The following is a 23564-nucleotide window of genomic DNA, read 5'->3' as shown; positions in this document are numbered from 1 at the left end:
TGGATTTATCTTTTAAGATCTTGTTGATGGTGGCTGTTTCCTTCAAAGAAGGATAACTCTTCTTCATTAATATGCTCTGGATTTTATGTTGCTAGATGAAATTTGAGGGGTGCCCGATTTTTCCATATAAATGTACAGAACAAGCTAGGGATGATATTATTGCCAGGCACAAGTCAGCCCTGACGCAGTTCAGCCACAAATGCCAGAAGTGCAAATACAGCAAAGTCAATGGAACCAGTTCTTCAGCCTTCTCTTTGGTCTGTGTGGTGGTGTCTTGAGTGGAAGGTCTGAGTGCCGATCATACGTTACAAACTATCCGTACTGACCTTCCTAAAGAAAAAGTCTTTCGGGGTTATTCTTCCAGAACCACAGCAGCTGGAGTTTTTTTTTTTTTTTTTCCCATTCTGAGTTGTTAATTTAAAAGTACCAACTTGGTTTCACCGGCGTGTCACTCTGGTTCAGTGCTCTCTCTCGAAGCCTCAGTTCCAAGCATTCCACAGTGAGTGGGTATGTTTTGAGTTCAAACTTGTTAGCAAACATGCTTGAAGAGTTAAATAGCCACATTAAGTCACCTGTTCCATATACACAAATGTCTCTGACGTAATGGCCTGCAAAGGAAAAAGTCGACAAGAACAACGTCAAGTACATAGGACGTTCTGTGGGAAAGAGATGACGGGTCGAATTCATCCTTATGATAAATCTGTTAATTTCAGTGGGGACGAAACCCACTTACACCAGATCGGGGTTTGGTCAGAGGTGAATAGGGAGGTACAATGGGGAGTAATAACTGTGAGTGGTGGCATGAGATTAAGAAATAGCTAATTAGGATGGCATCAAGCAAAACTTCCAAATGATGAGATCTATTAGAATGAAAACCCCATCACCTGAGACATTTAAAACTAGCCCAAACAAACCACTACCAATACACAGAAAAGAGCAATTTCACTCCAGCCAATGAGCAGGGCCAGATGATTCAGTAGTGTTCCCTCCCCCCATCCCTGCCCTGCCTCCTCTCTAATTTCTATGCTTCTAGGACCCAGGTTTTCCACTGAGTTACTCTGGTTTTAAGATGATGTAATTCCTTTGATTTCAATGGAGCTAATTAGGCCCACTGTCTTAATTTGCTCAGTGGTAGATGCTCTGATATGTTCCTGAGTCCATCTACTTTAGAGGCTCAGCTCAGAAGCGGAATTTGTCATAAACATGAAATCCTTCTTACTGATTTCTTTTTTCCACAGGTGGCACTGATTCATATGGAAGTCAAGTGAACCACTCAGACATACCTACAGATTTACTGTGTGAGCTGGAAGGTACGATCTGATCAAGCTAATGTGTTTAAAAACAGAAATGTAGAGGTAGCAGCACAGCCGGTGGGAGGGGCTAGCTGCCAGAGTGTGTACGTATGGTCTCGATGGGACTGTACTTGAGGCAGCTAGCCTGTCCTGCTGCTTATACGACCACCACTACCTACACTTCTATTTTTACCATACTACCTTGATCAGTCCTACATCTACTCAAGATACAAATTAAACCTTCCAGCTTCATTGTAGCTCTTCCTTGTGACTCAGCCAGGGTTAGACTCCTAGGACTCTGCAGTTTCCTTGTTCTACCATAAATCACGATCCCTGTCTCAGCTGGTCTTAAGTACAATGCAGGATTGCTGCAAATGAATATGTCTGTCAGGATACTATAATAATAACTAACATTTTGCACTTCTATAGCACCTTCCAACTTTAGAGTTCAAAGTGGCTTGCAAATATTTGAGTTTAGTGTCATTATGCCTATGAATTAGTTATGATGATTCCCATTTTGCAAAGGAAGAAACATGAAGCATAGAGATTAAGAGACTTGCCCAAATTCACACAGGAAGTCTGGCAGAATCAAGTGTTGGGGCCTACATTTTATGAAGCCTAGTCAGTGGTTTAACCATCCATCCCTTTTTAGTGCTTGATTGTGCTTAGGCACTGGTCTATTTTGGAGGTCGTTTGGAGCCACCCTAGCAACAGCTCAACAAGATATAATCCCTCCTAGAGTTACAGATGTATGGGAAAATGGAGTTCCTGCTACACCCTATAAGAGTCTCTGCTGGAGGAGGAGAAGGATGTGTCTCTGCTTCCTTCTCCTCCATTTTGAGGTGGCTACTACTGCTAACCAAGAGCCCAGATTCATGCACAGACTGCAGGGCTGGTCACAACTGCACAAGAGCTAAAAGGGGGAAGCTCCTTGAACATCTCACCTACCCGTGAAACTATGTAGGGATTGATTACAAATTAGAATTTGGAGGAGAAAGGATTATAGCACAGATTTAAAGAAAAGTCTAAAAGATTCCTAAGGAGACCTGTATAGCTGCTCCACAGCTACCAACAGAGATGGCTGGGAATTTTCTGATGAAATTTATTTCGGCAGAAAACATTGATCTGTCAAATCCCAAACTTTCCATGGGAACATACCAGTTTCACCGGGAAATGTTTGTCAGGTCCAGGATAGAATTTCTAGTCAAAATGAGAAAGAAAGAAAAACCACCCACAATGGCAGAATATCTCCGTGGTTAGGGCACTCCCATGGGAGTTGGGAGTGGGAGACCCAGGGTTAAGTCCCTGTTCCACTGAATCTTTATTTACAGGGTCTAACAGGAAAAAACTGAAAACCCCACTGCAGAATACCCAGTATCCAGCTGGTCCATGCACTCACCTGGGATATGGGAGGATGGCAGGGCAGCATCTGAAGTGAGGTTTCCCACATCCCATGTGAATGCTATAACCACTGGGATATGCTGGGGTGGTGGTCTCTCTCTTGCTGCCCTTTTTTTTTTTTGTTTTTTTTGTTTTTATGTCAAAAGGTCTCAGCTCCATGCTGATCTGGAACAGCAAAGCTTCTGAAATCTCAAATGTTTGTGGGACAGAAAGCCATTTCCCACCCAACTCTAGTTCTCAGATGTCAATGCAAGGGTAGGAAGAGGAAATGTAAAGAATATACACATTACCATGACAACCTCCATGATAGCTTGCCATATCACTCCACTTGATCGCTCTCAGGTTACCTTCCCATGATGCATTTGGCATGGAACCAGGGACACCTACAGTTTGATGAGACAATGGAGGAAAATTAGTCTTTTTAGGACTGAGTTCAGCGTTTTAAAAAAATACCCCACTGCACAGCATCACTCTCTTCCTGGGAGCTCTGACTGACTTGCATAATTTCTCAGCACCGACAACAGAATTATGCTGAAATCCATGGGCTGCAGAGATTTTACCTCATACTTCTGAAACAAAACTCTCATTTTAAAAAAAAACCCAAAAACAAACCCCAAACCTACTTTCCTAGATTTCCTGGTTATCAGCCCCTTTGACAACATAAATGTATTGTTTGGTGACGTGTGCCACCCAGCACCCTTGAATGGTCCCACCAAGAGAAATGGAATCCTTCCACAATGTAATAGGGCAGCTCCCTAGGAGAATCATGAAAGGGTTAAATGGGTCATCTGGGCACAGTCAGCACCAACGCAGCACACCTCTGAGCCCTCAAAAGGGAAGATCTCAGGTCAGTTTGAGGCGGCACTCGGAAGAAGTAGGCCTGAAATGCAGGGTGCCTAAGAAGAACGGGATGCTGACTGGGAAAAACTACTTGAAAGCCCCAGCCACTCAGGCCTTCCCAGAAAGAAGAGGGTTTGGTTCTTTCTCTCTCTCTTTATTTATTTTTTTAATACTTTGCTTTCCAAAGCCAATGGACTCTGCCTTCTGGGTGCTGTGACTCTCACTTGTTTGTTTGGACTTCTTCGTCACCCCCTGCACCTGTAAAGGGGAAGACGCGAAAGTGGCGATCTGTGCTGTAAACTCTGGGACAATTCCCACAGTAATGCTGTAATACAAGGAGACGCCCTCAAGACAAGAACAGTGCCCATCTTCCCCTCAAGAGGGTGCTAGAGAAGTATAACCTACAACACACAGCAATAACATATTACTTGGCACTTGCAAGTACTTTATATACTTCAAAATGTTGTTCAGATATTCGCTCCCTGTGAGGTAGAGAGAAACTGTTTTATCCCCACGTCTCAGATGGGGCACTGGGGTACAGTGGACCAACTCAGACTGAGTTTGAATGGGGGGGATTGCATCTGCTTACACTGCATCTGAATTTGGCCCAGAAAGACTAAGTGATGTGTCTATGCTACAGATAAGTGCAAAAGTGTCCCTTCGTCTTGTCTGACTGTTACCAATGAAGATCCATTATAGCCAGGTAAACATGAACATATGCACTGCTCAACAATTTACTAAATTGTACACATCCTATCCTTTTTCCTGACGGCCAGCTCATTTGAAAGAAATGAAAAGACTGAATGGAAATTGCTGCTGCCACACACATGAATTCTAGCGTCAGCAATAAAAATAATAAACGCAACAGTGACCACTGCTGACCACTGCCATGTGAGGGGACCTTTGCCTCTGACATTGAGACCTAGATCACATGACTGAGGTCAGGAAATATAGGTTGTTTCTTATCAACATTCCCGTGCCTCAGACTTATTCCAATTAGATGGTCCATTTGATATTGAACCAACCGATTCAACAAAACTATTTAAAAAGCATCCCTTAAAATAGTCTGTTCTGAGAATGTGGCAGAAAGAGCAAGAAATAAATGGCATAAATACAAGCTTCCCACACGACCGTGGACAACCCCCAGATTTTGTCTCTTCAAATACACGAGACCTGATTTGTTGTCTGCTACCCAAACAACTTTGTTGACTTCCCTTAATCCACAATGGTCTGTCTGTCACTGGATGTATAATCTTCAGCTAGAAAAATGAAGTGCCACTTGTCACGTTGGCTGGATTGGGAAGGGCATTTATTATATTTTTTTAACATCAATACGTCAATCATAATTCATGTGAGATATGCCATGTCAGGTACCGCTAGAAAGGCTATAATGTGCTGAGTAAGATGATAATGTTTATGTTCATGTGTTGTGTGTGTAATGGAAGTTATAGATATGTTTTTATCTGTATTTCATATTGTACTGTGTTTCTGGGCAACACCCCAGACAGGATGGCTGCAGCACTAGGCTGCTTAATGGCCCATTAAGAAATTCACAGGTACAGGGGACCCAGGGAGAGAAGCGAGGGATATACCTGATGAGTCACCAGGACTTACTCATGTGACTCTGAACTCCATCTTATTCCTGTAAATTTCCACAAGCAGCATGGCAAAGGCCAAAGGACATAAAAGGCAGCTGCATGACATCCGTTTTGTCTTCAGTCTTCTGCCTTCAGTCTCCGGCCTACCTTTGGATCAACTCATCTACAACTGAACTGAACTGAAGCTGTGAAACAAAGGACTGAGACCTATCCAAGTACTGGATGTATACCAGAGGGACTATACAAGCCTGCAAACTCCACAACTGTACTAGAAACCTGATGATATATATGGACTTTCCAGTTATTTGTATATATGTGATTGCTTTAATCATTTAACACTTCTCTTATAGTTGGTTTCTTTCCTTTTATAATAAACCTTTCGTTTTAGTTACTAAAGGATTGGTTGGCAGCATGGTATTTTGGGTAAGATCCAAACTTATATTGATCTGGTACTGTGGCTGACCCTTTGGAGTCAGGAGAAACCTTTTTAGTAAAGAGCATAGAGCAGGGGTGTCAAACTCATTTGCTATGGCAGGCCAGATTTGAATTAAATGTACTTCAAGTGGGCCATACATACCATAAATCAATACTAGGCACAACCATTTTTATGTAGTATTAGATTTTATTTGCTAGATATCAGCGATATAAAAACTGCAGTAAATTCACTTTCACAACTACTACTATTTTACGATTAAAAGAATCGATCAATGATTAAGAATTATAGCACTGCGCGATGCCCCAAGACCGCACTGTCTCGTGCACACAGCGCTCCACGTGCTGCCGCCAGAGTACACAGATCTCGTGGCAGTGCGCGACACCACAATATCTCGCGTTGTACTTTCTGGCGGCAGCGCGTGCTCCCGCGACATCTCACGGCGTTGTACCCTCTGGCGGCAGCGCGCAACACGGCCAGAGAGTACAATGTTGCGAGATGTCATGGCAGCGCGTGCTGTCACCAGTGCCAGACCAAAAATGTTGGTGGGCCATATTCGGCCTGCGGGCCGGATGTTTGACACCCCGGCATAGAGTTTTAAATAACTGGTCTCTTTACTGGATCTAGTAGCTGATTGGGAGCCAGAGACTGAAATGCAGTAAATGGGGCTGTGTATATTTTATTTTGGCTTCTTGATAACCAGTGAGGGGAATCAGAAGCATTGTTGTGGCTAGTTGGGAAGTCTGACTTCAATGTCACCCACCAGTGCTGGGAGAATCTGCTCTCCTTTTGCAGCCTGCCCTGACCTTGGCATTTTCAGGTGGCTACTCTAGGCACGGACGGGTCACACAGCACTGTCATACCCTGGCTGGTTTTTTAAGGAGAGTTGGGCTCAGCCTTGGCTATGATGTAGCAGTTAATATCCACTGATCCTGTGCTGGTGACTCAATTACAATTAGTGATCCCGGCTGTGAAAGGGCCAGAGGTGACAACACAGAAATGGGAGAGAACTCAGTGAGGTACAAGCACAGTTCCCTTCCTCCCTCTCTCTGGGAAGGCAGGCTGGAGAGAACCACGTGGGACAGGTCAAGTTCCTGTGGGAGGCCCTGAGTTAGGTCTTGTAAGAAGCAGGGAGGTCCCTGGAGAAGTTGCCATAGTTCCTGGGAAGAGGAAGTAGTGGGTAAACCTGCTTGGAAAAAGGGAAAGACCTAGGCGGGAGCGCTCAGCCAAATGAGAAAAGAAGGAGCTTTGCATTACTTGGGAATAAGGGGTGAAGAGCAGGGAACTTCAAGGTAGCTCAAGAGGGGCAGAAGGATCTTCTCTTTGAATGTCGGCGTGGATTCTTTAGTTGGACTTAAGTTACCCTGAAAGGTGATGAAACTGGAAAGAGGTGATGTGGCTGGAAGGCTGGGCTGGGCTATGGAAGACGTAGCCAGAGATACACCATCGCAGGGCCGAAGGAAGCGGTCAGTGGGATACAGGAGATAGAGCACTGAGTGGAACCCCTTGCAGGCACCAAATGTGCTCAAGAACATCTTAGCCTAAATGTGAAACATTTGTATTATTGTTTGTCTGCTCTGCACAGTTAGCCTAGGTGCAAAGTCATACTGTTTCTGCACTCACCGGTGTGTATGTGTATACATGTGGGTGGCTATGGCCATATCCCATGGCTTTCTGTTCTGAGATGGCTCTAGGATTCTTTCCTAGTCAACTGCCAGAGAATTTGTCTGTTCTTCTTCGAGTGCTTGCTCATGTCCATTCCACTATAAGTGAGTGCACACCTTGAAGAACATCAGTTACTGGTAAGTAACCTTGTTTTCTTTGGGGTGGTGGGGGGGAAGACATTGGAGGACTATCAGCACTTGAGCGACTGAGCCTGTATTCTCACTGCAAATTGGATGGGTTCCAGGCAGAGTTAAAGCAGAGCCTGGCCTCTAACCCACATCCTCAACTGGGTCAGCTAGCCCAGGCTTAAAGCATCTCCAAACCTGGAGGGTTTTTTTGTGTGGATGGTAGGGGAGGAGCCTGGGTTACCTCTGCTGGGTAGACTTACTCTTAGGCAGCGCCTTTAATTCAAGGACGTCTAAGTGCTCTGCAACTGAGTTTTATGGCAGGCTTACACACATTCTATAAATGTATAACTGATGTGTCTAAGGTCACAAGTGACTCAATGGAAGAACCAGGAATAAAAATGCTTGGGCCCTGATTCAGTCTCCTGTTCTAACCATTAGACAACACTCGTCATTTATTTGTGGAAGCCCAACATGTCTGCTGAGAGGCACGTTAGGGGACAAATTGATCTCACCTTAGAGTGAAGGTGACAGCAAGGATAAAAAGACACGACCAAATAGCACATTCATTTGGCTTTATGATTTTTGAGAGCATTTTTTATTTTTATCCCTTCTTTTACAGATGGGGAAAGTGAGGCATAAGCAAAGTAAGTGATTTCCTCCAGGTCTTACAGACAAGTCAGGAATTGAAGCAAGGGACCAGATTCTCAACTAGTCTAAATGATTTACATTAGCTGGATATCTGGCCCACAGGCTCTCAATATTTTACTCTAACTGCTCAATCACTCCGGCTTTCTTTGTGGCTAAACTTCTTAGTTGCTTAAATCTTCTTATACAACAAGCTTGATTTAACACATTGTTTACAAGGCTAGAAATGGGCCAGACTGTAACACTGATTTTGAATCTCTTTGAACTTGGGGAAAGTTTGGATTCTATTCTAGCAGTTTGGTTAGCAGTCCTTTCCGTAACCCATTATTAGACCAGGATAGTCCTTGTAGACCGCCAGTGCGGTAACACTAGGCAGCAAAGGCTGTGGTTAGTTAGGGAGCTTGCATGCAGACAGCCCAAAGCGTTCAGTGGCCTCAGTGAAGGGTGCTTGCTCTCTTCTCTCTCTCTATGTATGTATGTATGTAGCCTGGAGGTTACAGTGGATAGGAAGCTGAATGTGAGTCAGCAGTGTGCCCTGGTTGCCAAGAAGGCTAATAACATATTGGGCTGCATTAGTAGAAGCATTGCCAGCAGATCGAGGGAAGTGATTATTCCCCTCTATTCGGCATTGGTCAGGCTGCATTTGGAGTATTGTGTCCAGTTTTGGGCTCCCCACTACAAAAAGGATATTGTAAGGCTTGAAACTTTTCAGCTAACAAGTTGTACATCAAAACTTATGTAAATGGCTAATCTTCAAGGACAATGGCCCATGCAAACATCCGATGACCCAGGAAGCCAGATGTCCTCTTGTAATTCTAATTTCGATAAGAACACCACCTTTGCTTTTGTGTTTCTGTCTGTCTGCCACCTATCTGTAAAGGTTCCCCCCCCCCCCGCTCCCTCCACCCCCCTTCTACCTCCACCCTACCCCCGAGTGTAACCTTAGCAGTCTGGATGTAAGTGGAGTGATTAAAAGTGTCTCAGTATGTATTTAACGACCATTATCACAGTTGTCCTATGTAGATGGGACAATGTCTGTATTTGTAAATGAATAGATGAATTTAAAATGTATTAGGTAATCGATAAGAAAGAGTATATAATTTATCACTGTAACATCAGGAAGCTGAAGCTGGTTTAGCAGACTTCCCGGTATCGTGAATAAATCTCTCTCTTCAGTGTTGTCTGTGCAGCTTGATTCTTGGGGAAAGAATCCTTTCGTGCTTTACAATATGGACTAACTGGAGAGAGTCCAGCGGAGGGCAGCAAATATGATTAGAAGGCTGGAGCACAAGACTTAGGAGGAGAGGCTGAGGGAACGAAAACAGAAGACTGAGGTGGGATTTGATAGCAGCCTTTAACTACCTGAAAGGGGGTTCCAGGGAGAATGGGGCTAGGCTGTTCTCAATGGTAGTAGATGACAGAATAAGGAGCAATGGTCTCAAGTTGCAGTTAGGTAGGTCTAGGTTGGATATTAGGAAAAGGTTTTGCACTAGGAGGGTGGTGAAGCACTGGAATGGGTTACCTAGGGAGGTGATGGAATCTCTATCTTTAGAGGTTTGTAAGCTGCGGCTTGACAAAGCCCTGGCTGGGATGATTTAGCTGAGGTTAGTCCTGCTTTGAGCAGGAGGTTGGACTAGATGACCTCCTGAGGTCCCTTCCAACCCTAATCTTCTATGATTAATTACAACGAAATCCTGTCTCATTTCCTCAAATGAGTCTAGAGCTCCAGCTCTTGATCCAACCTTCATGACTCAGGCCAATCTCTGTTCTAGATTAGCACACACAATAGGAAGAAATCTACAATAATTCAAATGAATGCTAACTTTTAGAGTTGGTCCAAAAATTATAATTAGTCCCCCCGTCCCTTTTTTTAAATCAAAACTCAAAAAAGTTAGCATTCAAACAGCTCTGTAGTTATTTGAAAAATGTGGAAAAGATTGTGGAAAAATCTTGGAAAAATTCCGTTTTTGAGGGGAAGAGCTCAGATAACTTAAGTGTAAACTTTTTGACCAGCTGTAGTGGCTCCGTATATTGTAAAATAAATGTACACCGTGGGACTGTTTCTGATCCTGCATTTTACACTTCAACTCCCTTGACCTCAGTGCAGATACTTGTCATTTACAAGCAAGGCCAGAACCAGGCCCAGTGTTTGAATATGTATAAAAAGCACAGTAGCATTAGTTTGGAGTTAAAGGATCTTAAGATAGAAACAAGACAAAAAACTCGAGGATGATTTATGCTAACTTATTAATGTCAAGTGACAAATCCAAAGCATATTTGAAACCCTGTTTAAGAATACATTTGTACATTTAATTTGGCTATTAAATAACCCTTACTTCATAAATTTTATGTGTTGGATGTCTGATTCGCCAGTTGAAAGCTCATGATATTTAGATGTCAAAATTGCCATTGGTTTTACGCAGTGGTCAATTGGTCTGGCCAGCTGGCATGACTAAAAGTAGTGGTTTATGTCACTCTAGCCTGCACACATGTTTCTATGGCAACCCCACAAGTGGAGACAAGTGGGAATCAGGAAGTGCAGTTTTCCTGTTGAATCCTTTGTTCCCCTTCCTTCCCTGGATGGAAACAGATTTCCTTGTCATTACTATAAGCTGATGGTAACTATAGCTGTCAACATTTGTAAGCTGTGATGAGGAGCATTTTAGGTGAAGAAATAATGGACAGCCTTTAAATTCCATCGGAATACATTGGTATATTTGGAGGGATGCGATGGCTAAAACTGTTGGGCTTTTTTGTTTTTGTAAGTATAGATGTTTCCTTCTAAATACAGGAGATTGGAGAGTATTCAGTAATGACTCTGAATTTCACAGAACAGGTGGAATGGTACAGTGGCAAAATCACTGGCACTCTGATATAAGCAGAAATATAGACCTATGACCTGGCATGCAGAATAGTCCGAGCTCACCTCGAATTTATGAAATACACCACCTTGTTTGCTGACCCTGCAGCAGGTAAAATAAAATGGAAAGAATGCTGGTGCTGTTCTTGTTCATAAAGATTAGGGAGAGCACAGAAAAAGCCACCTGCTCTGTGAAAGGGCCAGCCATAACTCAGAGAGGGAGAACAGGAATTGCAGCAGGAGATGAAGAAGCGGGTGGCTGGTGCCTGTGTGTGTGTGTGAGGGAGGAAGGGAGGGGCCTAACTTTGCAACCCTTTTCCATGGGCTGATGGAGCTGCCCACTGTGTGGAGATGAAGGACACACTGCACGCTGTAAAAGGCTGAGTGAGCTTACACTCGAGCATGCGTTCCCTGAGATCCCTTAGGAAATATTCTGGCTGAGTCAGACTGGATTCCTGATGCTGAGCAGCCCGATCTCTCCCCCTCTAATGCAGTCAGTGACTCAAGGGCAAAATCTGGACCAAAATAAAAAATCTAACCAATATGGACACTTCTTGGACAAAAAATAAATTAGCAATTTCTTAGCTAGCAAGAAATCATAATCACATGGGGGGTGGGAGGAAGGGAAGCATACCAAAACAGCTTGGTTTGTTAGTTTAGGCTTGTTGGGTCAAGCATTGTCTAATCCAAGATTTCCCCAAAAGGAATCTATTCAGTCCAATGGTGTTTGGTATTTTTCCATTTTTTTAAGGCAAGTTATTTTCTCCATATCTGGGGCGATGGTGACCTAATAGACCAAAATATTCAGAATGTGTATATATAAATGGCCTGCACGCTTTGGACTGTAATGTTGGACAATCATAGTATTGGGTCAGGTCAGGACTTGGGTGGAGACTTCCAAGAAAACAGTGGTAGCTATAGAAAATGATAATGGTATTTTAGTAGCTTGCATTCGTCTCTCGCAAATAGCAGAGTGCTAGGGAGCTCTGTGTGGTTGCAGGTTGCAGTTTTGGATAACATATAAAACCAAAACAGCAAGAGTTCTGGGGCACCTTAAAGACTAACGAATTTATTTGGGCATAAGCTTTCATGGACAGAAACCCACTTCGTCGGACACAACCAAAGATAAAAACCTAGATTCTGACCATTTGTGGTCGTCACTGGAGATCCCTGATGCTAATGGTACAGTGTCAGCCTGCCATCATGATATTCTTCACTTTCTGTCCTAAAGTACTGCTGTAGGGCCACTTCAAATATTGCTGTATATAAATTGTAGTAGAAGAAGGGAAGGGTGTTTATGCATATCTCTTTCTATATCTGTGTCTGTCTTTACTGGACACACGGACAAAGGAAGTCTGTGCTGATAACAATCATGTTACAAAAGCATTAGCTATCTAAACAGACAGGAATAACTTGATTCTTCCTGATAAGGTTCACAGACTCTCATATATGAGCTCTGAAAAGCAATAAACTTGACAGGAAATCTCAGAAGAACAAGTTCTCCATTATGTTTCCAGCAATTCTGCATTCCATCAGTTAGAAATACAGTGAAAATAGAGAAAATACTCTTTTCTGAGGCATTTTGACTGAAAATAGGACATGAAGTATGCAAAAGATTCAGACGTAAGAAAGAGAAGTTAGCTTAGAGGTTCAAATTTAGCTTGAGAGATAAGAAATTCATGGCTGTTCTTATCATACCAAACTGGCTTACCTGCTCTTACAGGTTAGTGAGGATTTATTGCTGCACTAGCTGGAATTATACATGCTCTGCTACCAGGAATGGTAATTTTACAACTACAAGGCCAAATCTTCAGCTAGTGTAAATCAGCCTGGCTCCATTGACTCCAATGGACTACACTGATTACACTAGATGAGATATTGGCCCAGTGTCAATAAAATTTCCTCCCATTGTGTATCCCTCCTTTTTTTCCCTGCATCAACACAAACTACTTGCCTTTTCTTTTAAGGTTCTTTATAGCTTATACCCCTCCTACCTATCATGTCTTAGATGCTATCAAGCCATCAATCCCCACTTACACTTCACTGACAATACCATCTTTTTCCTGTTTGTCAGATTTCCCTATGACTTCTTTCAGATTCTCCCCCACATTCCTTATGAATGGGAGAGTTCGCTTAATGAAATATGAAAAAACTCTGCATTGTGTTCTTTCAGATCCCTCCTTAAAGCCCATTTATGCTGTGCTGTCTACAAAAAGTGTGTGTGCATCTTTTGATCTATTTATAACTCTAGATACTTTAAAATGTTAATGACAGAGACAGTGATGAGTGTGATGTGGGAAAATAGCATGGAACATGCAAACAACAAAGCTCAATGGGTAGTAGATAGCTACTGATAGAAGAGGAGGAATGAAATTAATAGATAAGATAAAAAGAGGGGCAATTGCAGACTCAGTGGTTATTGCAGAGAGCCTAGTGATTCGTACTTGGTGTTAACATTGTTTAAACAACAACAAAAATGTTGGATGGGGGTGCAAACATCCTGTGGAAAAGAGGAAGGTGTCAGATCAGGAAAATATTTGAACATTTAGGGCCAAATTTTCTACCGCTGTAAAGCTTCAGTTGATTTCAGTGGCACTATACCAATTTATGCCAGAAGAAAATGTGGCCCTTTATATAGTTCTGCTGAAGAACACTCAAATCTTTCCCATTCATGGCATTCAAGGAAACCTTTCTGCAAGATGCAGTGATATTCATCCCCTCACAATGAGATGGATTTCCCATGACAATCAAGGGGCTTTCTTCCCCAATTCACAGAGCTACAATCCAGAGATAACTACAAGATGAATTTATGGCCTGGGCAAAGCGTTGAAGTCACTAGGATTTGCTTGTACAAGTTGCTCTCAGGAATCAGATCAAGCCCTCAGTGCCTACTAGTTACTGAAGGCTAATGTGCTGTTCTAATCTGAGGGTAACTAAAATACATTTTGGGGGATTATTTTTTAAACAGTAGAAATGTGGCCTAAAACAGACTCAGTTTCACAATGTTAGCTTTGTTAATGGAATGGACAACGCAACGATTACTGGAACCAACCAATTTAGAAGTAGATTTTCCCCTTGCATATACTGATGTAAAGCGGGAGTAATGCCATTGAAGGAAATGGAGATATACCAATGTAAGCAAGAGGAGGAGAGATGATATAGACTGTACCAGCCACAAATAATTCTCACTCTTGTGAATGCAAGTTTAATCCAAATCCAGGAATCATGGAAGCCCCTATGGCTGACACCTCTGAGGCTGGTCACACATGCTGTGCTACACATCCTGTCGTCATTACCAGAAACCCCTTCAGTCACCTAACAGTGGTGGAGAATCCAGTGAATCAAGAAAAATATTAAAATAAAGTGTTCTAAATGGTATTCCCACCCTGCGCCAGAAATTGGCAAACAGTTTATCAAATTTCAAACATTTTCAAAGGGAGACATGAACTTTCCCTCTCCCCAGAGCACAAACAAGGCTGTCACTAATTCTCGCTTCTGTAAACCACCCTCCCCTAACAATTTCCTGAGATGTTTCCTGAAGACTTCATAGATAATTGTGATGTATGGTTTTCATTTATATACAGGCTGAGGGAGGGTCTGAGCATAAACACAGTGAAGTCAATGGGAGTCTTTCTGTTGGTTCAAGGTTCTGTAGCTTATGGTTCTTTTTGAGTCTCACTCTTAAAAGAGACTTTCACAGATCACTTATGCCTGAAATGCACTTTCATTATTGTCTACATTTGGTTTATTAGTTTTAATCTCAAACCTCTGAAATTCATTTTGTTGCATGAAATTAAATATATTTTATCCAATGAACATTGCCCATGCACAGTGACCTCAGGAACCCCTGCCAACCTGCCAAGGAGGGGAATTTCTTCTGAATTAGTCATCTTCACAAAAAATAAAGAGCAAATAGTTCTCTTTCTAACTTATTCCTGAAGTGGCAAAATCTCACTCAACAGTGAAGAAAATCTGAAGTCAAAGGAAGTCCAAACAACATCCTGTCAAAAAGAACTGATTTATTTGATTTTAAGTAGCACCCAGATTTCCCCATCACCACCCAACTGCATACTTTATTGCACAAATTCACTATTTAATTATTTCAGCTGTAGGAAGTGTTCCTAAGGACAGTTCCCACACCTATATTTTATTTAAAATCTACAACTAAGAGTGAAGGACAGGAGGAGTGACCTGCTCTAATAATTAATACCTAGCTCTTTTCATCCTTACATCCCAAAACATTTCAAAGGAGCTTTGTATCACTTTACATCTGTTTAGGGTTTGATCCTGCACTACAGAGGTGAAAGGGAGGTTTGCCATTGAAATAAATGAAAGCATAAACAGGCTCTCAGTCAATAACATGATTCTTGCCTCCTAAACTAAAACAGTGACAAGAGCATTTGACTTTGTTTCCCCCTCACTGTAAGGTGGAGGAGATCTCTGGGGTCCCACTTTCTTCCCTTTTATTCCCATGCATGTGCTGGTGGGGAGTAGGTGTATTGAAGGGGGTGGATTGGCATGACTATGAAGGTCTTTGTGGCATGTAAATGTATATAATCCATTATATTATTGGAGTTGCTTTTAACTGTGATATAGTCTGTTTTTACTGATCCTGAAAGTGCCCTGCCCAGAGCCATGGACAAGGAGTTGAAATATACACTGAAGGAATGAATAAAGGCCTTTGGGCTAAGTGACCTGTCTTTCCAGTCAGGTTGTTGTGGTTCTCTCCATATCCCATCAGTGCCCCTCCTGTGTTGGCCACAGGGTGCTCTTAAGAGAGGTCTGAGGCACTCCTTTCCCCTAGGCAATAAGTAGCCTGCCTGTGTATTGTTTTGAACCCCTAATAGTCCTGAAGGGATGGACTGGGCTCAGGGAAAGAAACTTGGGATCCCACCCACCTGATAGTGTGTTGTACTATCTCGTATCAGCCAGGCTGATCTCTTTGGTTTCGTTTTCACTGAAATTTGGATGATAAAAATTCAAGTCTTGCAATGCTAATCAGGACTGATGTTGTTCTTTCACATCCTTGTAGGACCCCAGGAGCTGTCAAGCCAGCCATGGCAGTTTGGCACATGTGAATACAAAAATGGAGGCTGATTGGACATGAGATGTATCTGGCATGAGCCTGCATAGCTGTATTCAGATGTCTCTTTCTTCAGCTCCCAGAGACGTTGCCGCCCGTCGGAGGCTGATGTGCTCTGAATTTCAAATCAGCATATATATTCTAAGATCAAAAGTCCTCATGCTGTAAAAACAAACAGGTAACTAAGCAGTCTTCTGCAGCTCTCTTTACTAGTGTTTGCAGATTGATAGGTGTATTTAACATCTGATAAGATCACTTTTTTTGCATATAGAGAATATTTGCATTTTAATGTTTATACTCAATTTAAAAGTGAGCATACAGTAAATGCTGTGCAACTAAGTTGATCAGTCTTTTCTCCTTTACTGGATGAAGTGGAAGAATGAGTTGGAATAAATCTCATTGCCAGAACTATTGTACATGTCATTCCTAGACAGGAGCCTAATCCTTACGTTTTAGACCCAATGACATCAATGGGAGCTTTTGGTCTGAGTAAGGATTGCAAGCTTTGGGAGCAGACCCTTCAATGTGTAAAATCACCTTTGGATGGTTCTGAGCAGAGTGAAACCAATCTAGATCCCCCCAACTCCCAGTAACAGTATCGCTGTCAGAAGAATAGGAGTAATACTGCTGCTCGAGATGGATTTAGGGTGCACAAAACCTCTTGGGTAGCTTCCAGCATGGCAGCGTGCAGGAGTCATGTAGATGTGGGACCACGATGACACTGCAGAAAGAAGGGGCTGAACCAGAGGATTTTCCACTGTGCGGATGAGACAGCTACTTCTCTTTCACCCAGCAAGGTGTATTAGAGCTGCAGACGGCTAAAATAGTGGCTCTGCTGCCTGGGCAGGGATTCTTTCTGTAATGTACAGTTGTGGAGATTGGCTGGATTTGGCTCCATTTGGGATGTTGCAACCACAAATCCATTTCAGAAAGGATTTTACCTTTGATTCAGATTTAATCCTCACAAGCCAGAAAGGCAATCCCCCAGGAGAACTAAAGTCAAGTGCCACAAGGAATAATGTTGAGATGAAAATGATACATCAGCTGAGGATGTGGGAAAACTGGTGTACTCAAAGGCAATAGAACCACCCCAATGTACACTAGCTGAGGTTCTGGCCCATTATAACCCTAGGTACCCTGAAAAATGTCCCTGCTACAATGACCTTTGCAGTGGGGTGCCCAACATCAAGGTCAAGTCTAAACAATCCTCTGTATCACAGTGATCCTTGTTAAATATAAAGACCACCAAACAGCGCACAGCACAGTCCTGGAGCGTTACCGTTCCTTCTGTCCTGCAGGGAGGGAGGCCAGGAGTTGTGTTTTTTAACAAGAATTCATGTTAGTCGGTGGAAGTCACCTTGCGTGACAGAGGGGACTTTAAATCTATAAGACTTTGCTGTGTGTAAATATGAGTAAAGAGGCAATGACTGTATTCTCAGTTCTGCCATTGATCTGTGGGTGACTCAGCACTCACTTCACTTCTCTATGCCTCCCTTTCCCTAATCTATAAAATAAAGATAATGATATTTAACTCTTGTTAAGTGCTCTAAAATCTACATCTGAAAAGCGTTCTATTAGAGCTTGGTATCAAATGACTGAATTAAATAAGACCTAACTGGTCAGCACCATGTGATTATTCTCGGGCACTGCCATACATTTATGGCTTTCCTTTTTCTCACTGTTGCAGGGATAAATAGAATATCGGTTGACACAGAAACAAGACCAAACTGAATCTTGACCAAATGCAAATAGAAAGGACAAAAGGCCAGTTCTGTTCGATTTCCTCTTCCCTAGCTCAGTAGGGCACAAGTCAGTTTGTCCTATACAGGCGAATGACGAATGGGACTCATGCTACATACCTGGTATCCTATTGAGTGTCACCCAGAAGTGTTCATCGGGACTGTAGGTGTCCTTGGACCACTCATATAAATCAACGGCACGCTGATCATTGAGAAGGAACTCCACGAATTGCTTTGTGACCGCAATATAAGCCGAGCCAAAGTAGATGGTCAGATTGTGGGGTGGGGGCCGTTTCAACACATCGGTCTTTTTCATATAAGAGAAGTCCGCCCCTATGTGCTCCTTGTAGACGTATTTGGTTCTTGAAATCACATGGGCAGGAGGCAGCACTCCGGGAGTGATATTTTTCCCCTTATAACCTTTCAGATGCTGAACTAGTTCCTTGTTGGTTTTCAAGGGGAAATCTTGCCCGCACGCGTTGAGCAGGTACTTCCACCGCACCCCTGACTCCAGCAGGTCTTTCATGCAGTTCAAATCGGCTTGAAGCCTGGATATTCCGGCGTAAATGACGGGCTCGTTTTTGGAGGCAACGAAAGCATTGGGGAAACAGTTCAAAAGCGTCTCCACCTTTTGCTTAAACTCCGCCGGGGCCTTCTCATCCACGTGGACACAGTAAACGTTTTGGGGCATATAAATAGCCCTGAAGAGCCTCTCGAACGTATCGAATTCTTTATGGAGAGTGATGATGTAAGCTAAAGGGAAGGCAGCTTCCTCTGCAGAGAGCGGGCTGGTGACATAGTGGTTGTGCATCCCGTAGTCACTGCAGGCCAGGCTCCCCGAAGAGGGCTGGAGGAGGTTTCCCCAAACAAAGGCTTTCTTCGCCTTGAGGAACGCGTCACAGGCTCGCCGGAGCAAGTCGCTTTGGGGGGAGGCGGCGGTGGCGGGCCCGGGACCCGTTTTGGATCGGGGCAACTCCCCTTTGCGCAGCACCACGAAAAGCGCCGCGCTCAGCAGAGGCAGGGCCAAAAGATACCGCAGCTGCGGGGGGCGCATGGTTCAGGGCGCGGAACGCCTTTCTTCCGGCGCGGCTGCCGAAGGCGCCCCAAAGCCTCCCCCGCCGCTCATCAAGCGATTCTGCCCGGCAGCGGCTTCTCCGGAAGATCGCGCGCGCCGTGCTCTGGGACTCGGCAGCCCCCCGGAGGGCAGGGTGGCCGTGCTCTGTGCACTCCGTTGCCTAGCGAGTGGGTTTCTTTTCCAGTCCCGGGAGCGATCAGACACACGCGCTTGGCTCGGCTTCCCTCTCCCTGCCCTGCCTTCTGCAGCTGAAGCCCTCCCAGCAAGCGGCTGGCAATGGTTCGGCTCAGCCCTCTGCTAGCTCGCTATTTGCATATGAAAGCATCTCAGTTCTGGTCCTAGCACGAAAGGCCTGTCTGATTGGAGCCGCTTCACCTCTGGCTCTTACTCCCCCGGACTTTAATCGCTATTCCCCTTCCAGCGCCATCGAGCCGCCTTTGCCTGGAGCCCTGTTAAGAGCAGGTGGTTTCGCCCAGCCCTCTGCTGGTCACCTCCTCGCATATGAAAGAGCTGCTCGCCTGGCGGGCTGGATCACTGTGCGTGCGCCCCGGGAGCCCCAGCCCCCTGTGACAGCCTCAACCTCGCCTTAGGGACGGAAAGCTGCACCTGCTCAACTACACAGGACGCCTAATTTACTGTTGTTGCCACCAAAGTTTGCTGAGTCGCAGCAGATGGAGCGGATTTGCAGGGAGTCACTTTCCCACCGGGGAGCTAGACTCAGGGTATCATCTAGTGCAGATCATTTATTTACAAAATCGACACACATCTTGTTTCTCCCGAATCGGGATGTTCAAACCTGCCCTCAGGCCATTTCGCTTACAAAACCCTCAGGTTTGCTGGATGTAACTGGCTTTTTTTACAGTTTCTTGGACGAGGTCCCCCGCTGTTTACCCCTCTGGCTATAAAGAGTTCCAGATAAAATACTTATGTAGCTACCAGCAATTCATGATGTGCGTTTCATTAGCACTTAAAAAAAAAACTGACAAAAGAAAAGCCTTTTTCATCCAGTGTACCATTAGCGGGTGGAGCTCATTGCTGCAAGAAACTGCTGAGACCAAATATTTTGCAGGGTTCAAAAGGGCTTAGCTCTTTGTCCAGAGTTATCATAGAGTTATCAAAGGGTAGAAAAGGCTATTATGGTTCTTCTCTTTTTTCTGTGTAGTGCTTATGGCAAGATCAGAAACTTGCATCCTGACATCTAGAACAGGTCAGGTGCCAATCAGAAAAGAGCAAAGAAACAAAATCCAGAAGCAAGCACTGATTGCATACAGTCCTGTTTACATGGGACTACTCTGTGAGCAAGGTCCCACTGTAAGGCTGCAGAATCTGGCTCATAGATTTCTTCTCAGGATTTCCCATGGTACAATTCCCACAAATCTATTTTATTCCCATCCCAATCTGTTTGCAGCATTTTTCCTGCTTGAATGTTTTCTTCGGCAGGTTGGGACTGGGAAGGGCTGCTTTCAGCTGAGTCCTGCGAGGACTCAGCTGTTACACCAGTGAGTGACCCTGTACCATGCCCATCCTGCTAATGCATTCCTTTCACAACTCTGACAGCCTCACCTTCTGCAGTTGTGTTCTGTGGTTGGAGTGGTTGCCAAGTTGAGATGCAGGGCCAAATCTTCAGTTGTGCTGAGCTCACAGTTGACAGCGCTTAATGGGAGGGAGAGAAAGAGGGGCAGCCACCTTCCTACTGCTTCGATACTCAGGCCACCTGGAGGCCACTCTCCTGGCTGAAGTTCTGAAAGGGCATGATGTGATCCAGCCCTGGCCTCAAAATGCCTCTTCCTCCTGCAACCCCAGCATGCTTCCCTAGACAGCTCTGTTGGCTTTAGGACACTTACCAGATTCTCCTACACCAGAAGAAATCCTGAGTGACTTTTTAGGGCAGCTTTCTAACCATTGTGTGCTGCCTGAGGATCTGGCCCTCTGTTTCCTTAGTGCCTCCTCAGATCGTCTTTATGCACAACTCTGGGCTTGGTCCTGGGGTGTAATGGGATGCCATACACCACTTCATTTATTTGTGTCACTACTGTACAGGAGAGATAAGGTGGGTGAAGTAATATCTCTTATTGGACCAACATCTGTGGTGAGAGACAAGCTTTTGAGCCACTCAGAGCTCTTCTTCACAGCTGGGAAAGGTACATTCAGGGTCACAGCAAAATGCAAGGTGGAGCAGATTATTTAGCATAAGTAGTTAGCACATATTGTCAGGGACAATTCAAGGTGGAGTGGCCCATTAACACCTCTGCAGTCATAGGACAAAAAAACAGGGTTAGTGGGTTACAGATTGCTGTAATAAACCGTAAATCCAGTGTCTCTGTTCAGTCCATAATTTTTAGTGTCTAGCACAGTAATGAATTTAAGCTCCCAGTCTTCTCTTTTGAAACTGTTGTGCAGGTTTCCTTTGTGGATGAGGACTGATAGGTCAGATATAAAGTGATCGCTTTGTGAAAAGTGTTCACCCTCCAGTGATAGGGCGTTTCTGTCTTTTATCACTTTCCTGTCTGAGTTCATTAGGAGCGTAGCAATTGCCTAGTTTCACCCGCATAGTTGGTATGGGGGCATTTAGTGCACTGAATGTGGTACACCACGTTGATAGGCATGTGTAGGTGTAGCAAACCAGGTAGTTCCTTCCTGTTCACCTCCACAGGCTTCACTCCCCTAGCACAAAGAATTCACCACACCTTGCTTGTTTGCAGTCAGTCACCTTGCTTCTTTATTTACAGCTCATTCCCACTTCCCTCTCTAGGGGCTCGGGATTTTGCAGTCGTCCTAGCCAGCAGGCAGCCTGCCTCACAGTCTTCCTCTGCTCTGCTTCGCTACCCTCCCTAGTGGTTTCCGGCACTGGCCTATTTATCTCTGGGGGCCAGGTCACCAGCTGTTTCCTTTTTTCTCTGGTTAGGCCAGGGCCCTGACTCTGCAGCTGTTATCTGTACTATCATAGCTTCCTGGGCCAGGGCCAACAGAGGCAGTTGAGGGGGTTTTTACCGTCTGTTCTGTCACAGTAGGATACATGGATCTTGAAAAACTTTCAGTGTTAACAAAAATCATGAGAGTTGGCATGAGTCTCATGGTAATTGCTTTCCTTAAAAGCCCCAGCTCCTGGAGTCAAGTAGATATGTGATTATTTCAGCCTTCATTCTTAAAGTAAAAGTAAGTTTCCAGCCCTCGTGACCGTGGAGAAAGCTTAAAAAATGCTCCAGTGCACCCTAAAGGCTCAAAAAGCAGAAGGCAAATAAAAAGAACACCACATCTATTCTTTTACATAACTCATAATTTTTGGTAAGCCTGACTCATGATTTCTGAACATTTGTGGTTGGCAATACTGTGAAAGGTGTGTAGGGGGTGGGGGTGGGGGTGTTGACGTTGACTGTCTGCAGGTTTTGTACCTGTTGTCACAGGATCTGGTGCAGCTTTGAGTTGCTGTGTCCTGATCTTTGGCAAGCTTGCTTTTGATGATGAGCTTGAGGGGTTGTTTGAAAGCCAGAAGTGGGAGTTCAAGAAAGATTTCTTTCAGGATGGGGTTCCCATCAAGTGTGGGTTAGCCAGTTAAGAGCTCGAACCCTTCCTTCCTCATATATTTACAGAACAAAACTTGGTCCTTTTCTTTTAAGTTTCCTCTTTGTGAAGCTGCCTCACTTTATCAGAGGTGGCAAATATGTGAACTTTTTCCATTTGGGATTAAAGAGTTCCTACATACTCCAAAATAGTCCAAATTCCTTTGTTCCTCCTGCAGAACTCCATACAAACTGCATGTTGGAGTCCTTAGCTCATGTTTGTCCAGACACTAGGAATACTGGGGTATACTGTGTGCCCTCATAAACTGTTGTCCTAAATACCCTGCAAAGGAATGGAATACACTGGTTCCAATCCTTTCGTTGTTGTGTGAAGATAGCCGGGTGAGCTGTTCTACCACTTCATCGTATGGTGAGGGGTACTGCTGCGGTGTGAGTTTGGATTCAAAGTTTTTAAGCAGGTTGCTAAGATCTTAGGAGTCTACCACAGCATTTCTTTTGTTCAGTGTGTAACTCACCAAGAAACCCAAAGCTAGTAAAGAATTGGTTCACTAGACCCTTCGTACTGACAGAGGTGTGTGTGTGTGTGTGTGTGTGTGTGTGTGTGTGTGTGTGTGTGTGTGTGTGTGTGTGTGTGTGTGTGTGTGTGTGTGTGTGTGTGTGTGTGTGTGTGTGTGTGTGTGTGTGGGAGGGGGGGGGGTTACCAAAAGGTTATTGGCTGCTAGCCAGCTGGACTCCATTTCAGACACAGGATCAAACACAGCAACAGCTATACATTTCATAAGTGCTCCATCCGTGCACTGCTACCACAGGGATGTCTCCTGCCTTAGAAAAGCCCTTTTTTACGATGGAAGCCTGACAGTCTCCGCACCAATTTTCTACATTCTGTCTGTGTTTCACCCATTACAGTTGCCCCTTCACTTGGCTAATTGCCCCTTCACTTTAATCACATACCTCAGAAAACAAACGACAACCCCATTATTCAGGAGTGGACTTTCCAAAACTAGGAGGGAGAAAAATACATTGGAAAGCAATCTCTGAGAGTAGAACTCGCTAAAGGCAGGCTTCCTAGTTTCAAATGTTCCAGGAAAACATACAGTTTGGCCCAGATCCTGCAGTCTTACTCACACAAATAGTCCTTGCTTTGAGTCCCAGGGACTTCAGTAGGACTGCTCATGTGAGCAAGAACATTTCATGGGAGTAAAGGTTGCAGGCTCATGACCTTTCTGGATGAACAAGCATATTCTCTTTTCATCTCGGCTGGAGACCTTGGGGCTGCTACTAAGG

The 23564-nt window shown here is 44.2% G+C and overlaps 1 protein-coding gene across 1 annotated transcript; it reads right to left on the bottom strand.

Moving 5' to 3' along the window:
* Positions 1 to 417: 417 nt before the first annotated feature.
* LOC137166563 (N-acetyllactosaminide beta-1,6-N-acetylglucosaminyl-transferase-like) lies at positions 418 to 19310 on the bottom strand. Its single transcript, XM_067568335.1, has 3 exons — positions 17805 to 19310; positions 2984 to 3076; positions 418 to 608 (listed from the first exon to the last, which is right to left on the bottom strand). Exons 1-3 carry the CDS (start codon positions 18736 to 18738, stop codon positions 418 to 420), a joined length of 1218 nt encoding a protein of 405 aa, XP_067424436.1. The 5' UTR covers positions 18739 to 19310.
* Between the last annotated feature and the right edge of the window lie 4254 nt (positions 19311 to 23564).

Source organism: Emydura macquarii, unplaced genomic scaffold (genome assembly GCF_026122565.2).
Source record: "Emydura macquarii macquarii isolate MOO-44397 ecotype Brisbane River unplaced genomic scaffold, CSIRO-AGI_Emac_v2 contig_2890, whole genome shotgun sequence".
NCBI lineage: Eukaryota > Metazoa > Chordata > Testudines > Chelidae > Emydura > Emydura macquarii.
Note: the sequence above shows the minus strand (reverse complement) of the source record. Positions and strands in the feature narration are given on the sequence as shown.

Bases quoted from the DNA above. Each gene is read 5' to 3' on its own strand.
- LOC137166563 (XM_067568335.1), bottom strand. From the start codon at position 18,738: ATGCGCCCCCCGCAGCTGCGGTATCTTTTGGCCCTGCCTCTGCTGAGC. The intron at 3,077-17,804 runs GTATGTAGCATG...ATCAAACTGTAG, and splicing joins GACACTCAATAGGATACCAG to GTGTCCCTGGTTCCATGCCA. The intron at 609-2,983 runs GTAATGTGTATA...TTTCCTTTGCAG, and splicing joins CTATCATGGAGGTTGTCATG to GCCATTACGTCAGAGACATT.